The 4,610-nt window shown below is 40.2% G+C and overlaps 1 protein-coding gene across 1 annotated transcript in view; it reads right to left on the bottom strand.

Moving 5' to 3' along the window:
• LOC125030724 overlaps positions 1-4,052 on the bottom strand; it is a 4,686-nt gene extending 634 nt beyond the window's left edge. Inside the window, exons 1-5 of the mRNA XM_047620975.1 lie at positions 3,927-4,052; positions 1,732-2,175; positions 1,524-1,588; positions 945-1,145; positions 303-451 (exon numbers count right to left, since the gene is read on the bottom strand). Of these exons, the coding sequence (XP_047476931.1) occupies positions 303-451; positions 945-1,145; positions 1,524-1,588; positions 1,732-2,175; positions 3,927-3,999 (932 nt within the window). The 5' untranslated portion in view covers positions 4,000-4,052. The remainder of the gene's footprint in view (positions 1-302; positions 452-944; positions 1,146-1,523; positions 1,589-1,731; positions 2,176-3,926) is intronic.
• Positions 4,053-4,610: the final 558 nt, after the last annotated feature.

The raw sequence follows: 4,610 nt of genomic DNA on the forward strand, positions 1-4,610 counted from the left end.
AATAATATTAATAATGTAGTGATGGAATAATACATACATCCCTTCACACTGGCTCCTTTGATATCATTAAATGCCCAAACAGAACTATATATCAAAGACGACATTCACGATGACGTTAAGTTGACCCATATTTTATAAAAGGTGGACTGATATGATATGGAAGGCCAAGGTTAGAGATGATTCCAGTAAAGGAATACATGTGGCATAATGATGTATGAGCAACAACAACAATAATAATGGCATATTAGGACCACTGACTACGAAAATAATAATAAAAAAAAAACAACAAACAGGAATCTAACTTTTTGATGGGTGTTGTTGTCTTGTAGTAGATGGATTCTTCGTGAATGAAAGCCGTGAGATTTGTGCGTTTAACGTCGTTGGTGAATTTAATGAAAGTCATCCAGTTGCCATTCTCTTGGGGCGTGTCTTTGTATGCCTCTTCCAAGACCTGCGGATTGGGTAATTAATAACTAGACAGTAAATAAGGAAGGATATCTGATCAAGTTAAAAACAAATTAAGCGAGAGAGAGAGAGAGAGAGAGAGAGAGAGAGAGAGAGAGAGAGAGAGAGAGAGGGGGGGGAGGGAGATAGGGAGAGGGAAAGAGGGAGAGAGAGAGAGAGAGAGAGAGAGAGAGAGAGAGAGAGAGAGAGAGAGAGAGAGATAGGGAGAGGGAAAGAGGGAGAGAGAGAGAGAGGGAGAGGGAAAGAGGGAGAGAGAGAGAGAGAGAGAGAGAGAGAGGAGAGGAGGAGGGAGAGGGAGAGGGAGGGAGGGAGAGGGAGAGAGGGAGGGAGGGAGAAGGAGAGAGAGAGAGAGAGGGGGGGGGAGAGAGAGAGAGAGAGAGAGAGAGAGAGAGAGAGAGAGAGAGAGAGAGAGAGAGAGAGAGAGAGAGAGAGAGAGAGAGAGAGAGAGAAAAGAAAGAAGCAGATCCCAAGAACTGTACCTTCACGCAACACTTGTAAGCCAAGCAGCACTCAACCGTAGGTCTGCTCCGGCCAAAGAATGGTCCAAAGAAGCAGGGGTGCGGAAGGTCCTTCAGGGCAAACACCCCCAACGTGCCTATCTGAAGAGATGACTGGCCGATCCCTAACTGCTTCGGAAGGGTCTTCAGTGTCACCGAACCGGCCACGTTCTCGCCGTCAGCCTGAAAAAAAAAAAAAAAAAAACGAAGAAAAAAACGATCAAGGTCAATTAGCGACAACTGAACATTTTTTGATCCTGCACTAGAAATTATTTGGCCAGTTGCGTGTCTCTGTTGATTCTAGGGCAAAGGATCAATTATTAGATTGAACTAAGAAAATATAAGGGTTCAACTGAACATAAGCCTACCTCTTATTTTCAGTATTTCTAAACACGACAAATATGCGAATGGCACATTACTTCAAGCACAAATATTACGTACACCTCTATAAAAAAAAAATAAAAAAAAATAAAACTGACTTTTTCCTACCAAGTAAGCTGATAGTTGATCCTCGCAATTCTGATTATCAACTAGCATTTAAGTACTGGGGAACAAACTTACCTGAGTATCTTTTATGTGTACCACGAAATCTGCCATGCATATTCCGTTTTCTTTACAGCCATCAGCTGAGAGAAAAAGAAGTTTATTGTGGTTGGAATTCATATCATAAGTTATTGCGATAGTTCTTATCAAGATCAATGAAATTGTGGCAAAAGAAAAAAATAACGGCATGTAATTTGACAAACCATTGTTTGACTAATAAACTTACACGGTAAAAGTGGCTCATCGAACGTCAAGATGCAGTAGCCTGCACGTGTCTGCTCCTTCGTAAGGGGCTTCGAAAGCTGGAACACGCACGCTGTAGAGTCCCCACGAGGTGACAACACCGACTTCTGAGGCATGATCCTGTAGGAGTAAGTTCGCGGTGGCGTCCTCCTACCAGAGTGGTGCAAGATGGACCTATTTGCATCAAAGGAGCTGTCGTTAAGGGTGAGGTCCCCGACTGCTAGATCCGATTCTGACATGGTTCTTGCGCGATGAGGTGAACGCATGGCACAGCCCTGCAGTTTATCGCCAGCTGAGGAGGCCTCGAGCACCCCCGGGCCGACATCGTGGCCGTCGTCACTAGCCTGCAGCTTGAGGGCCATAACGCTTTGGGAGCAGAGAGGTTTTTCACACACCCAAGGGGATGCGTCTTCTTTGTCTTGATTAACTGGAAATCAAAATGAAATAAATTAATGTATTTTAGCTGTGAGAGTCTGTTCTAGGTAATCAAAGTGGATAGACCTAACATGCAGTAACAAGTGCACTCGTTTATGTTGAAGTTAATGTATATACACATAATTTTTCAACAATCGTTGATAAATATATGTATGTATATACACATTTCCACATACATATATCATATATGTATAGGTATACGTATATGTATAAATATAATGTATCTGTCTGCACACACACACGCATATATAATATATATATATATATATATATATATATATATATATATATATTATACACACACATGTATATATGGAGACAGATGCATTGATATAGTTATTTCTCACAGCTCACCTTTCATGGCAAAATATGAATGCACTATAACTATTACTTCATGATACAGCAAACAAACAAACAACATTAAATGCCACCCAACCTCTTAATGCCCCCCAATGAAGCGAAATATAGACGCGCCGGCTTGATTCCCGCAGAAAAGAAACCGGCGGAGGACAAAGGACACGTGGCTCGCTGTGCTTCTGCGTTATATCCTTTACTTCCATTTCCCGGAGCCTTTTCATTGGGTTATGTGTTAATTCCGACTAAAGATTCCGATATATTAAAAGGATAATAACTGTTATAATAGATATTTCAAAATTGAATTCCGTTAACTTTTCTACGCCTTCAGTGTATTACAGTAGTTTTTTTTCTCTCCTTTTTCATTTCTATTTAATCGTAATTATCAATATTTCGACAATGACCATCTGTAACTTGCTTCGGTAATCTATTAGCTAATGGACCGGTAAAAAAAACGTGTTTATTATTTTTTTTTAACCTTGTAGACACCGCGGATTACTGATGCCGGCCTTCATTTTCGAGACCCCCCCCCCCCCGCCTTAATTTTCGAAATTCCCACTTCGATGCTTAATTTCTTCTTGTTTAAGAAGTGCTGTGCTTGAGTTTCCGGAGAGCAAGAAACGTTTTCCCATAAAGGTGAGAACTTACCTGGGGAATCGGCCGCCGTGATGCTAGGCTCGCTCTCTTCCTTTATTTACCATCCTCTCTTTCCCAACTCTTATCTCTGTTCTCTCCTCCCTCTCTCGCTTTCCCTTCCTCCCTCTACTCTCCTCTTTCTCTTTTCCCATTATCTCTCTCTCCCTTCTCTTATCTCTGTTCTGCCCCCCCTCTTTCTGTCTCCCTCCCTTTTCGCTTTCTCTTCCTCCTACTCTCTTATGTTATCTCTGTTCTTTCTTCCCACTTTCCCTCTCTTATTTCTCTTCTTTCCTCCCTCTTTCTATCTCCCTTCCTCTCTTTTTCTCTTCCTCCTCCTCTCTCCCTTTCTTCTCTTATCTCTGTTCTTCCCTCCTTTCTCGCTTTCTCTCCCTCCTTTACTCTCCTCTTTCTCTCTCCCTTCTCTTCTCTGTTCTTTCCTCCCTCTATATCGCCCTTCCTTTCTCGCTTTTCCTTCCTTCCTTTAATGGATTCCTTTCTTCTCTAAAATCAAGCACGCCGATGTACTAGGTAATGGAGAATGAAAAATACGGACCAAAACAATGAAATCCTATTTTTGATTTTCTTTTAATAAGAATAATAAGTATTCACATTTCCCCCTAAAAAAAAAAAAGCTAATTATCATTTTTTGGGTGGGGGGGTTAAAAAGAAAAAGATAAATAAATAAAATTCGCACAATTGTTTTTTTTTTTTTTTAATCCCTCATAAACAATGGATAGACTTTGTTCAAATTACCTGGCGTTGACGTCTTATTTGGCCGGGCCAAGACGGAGCTCGCGTTCATCACGTGTGCTGTCGTCGAGCGCATCCCCGCAACTGCGCGGGAAAGCCTGGGAGTCGCTGCCTTCCGCCGACCTCGATTCCCGCCAAAATGTGCAAGACTAATCCGCAATATATATTTTTTAAAAATTTCTAACCCGTTGATTTTACTTTTAAGAAATATATGTATGGGTATTTAAAAATTACGTATTATATTAAGTTAACTCGACGTGTGTAGAAAAAAAAGGATATCTATATTTGAAAAAAAAAAACTTTTTCGATACGTTTCGGGCGTTCGAAACATAACTGATTTTTTTTTTCTACCGGTTTGTAGAATTTTGATTCAAGTCCTTTACTAAGTATAGTAGCATTTTTTGAGTATGTATATTTTTTTCTTACATATATAGGACTAACCTCGAGACTGATTAAGCTTTTGGTGAGATTATGATTATTTTCGAGTTACTTAAAATTAAAATGGATTGATGTTCAATCATATGAAATAGCTGGACGTGTAAATTAGGTTAAGTTAACTGCATTTCCATTTGTCCTTGGAAATATGCTAAGTACACAGTTCCGGTCACTTAACATTGAATTTCGACGAAGTTATTTCAGAAAAAAACAACAACTCCAGTACACTAGATAGCAATACCCATGATTAAT

Source organism: Penaeus chinensis, chromosome 2 (assembly GCF_019202785.1).
Source record: "Penaeus chinensis breed Huanghai No. 1 chromosome 2, ASM1920278v2, whole genome shotgun sequence".
Lineage (NCBI taxonomy): Eukaryota > Metazoa > Arthropoda > Malacostraca > Decapoda > Penaeidae > Penaeus > Penaeus chinensis.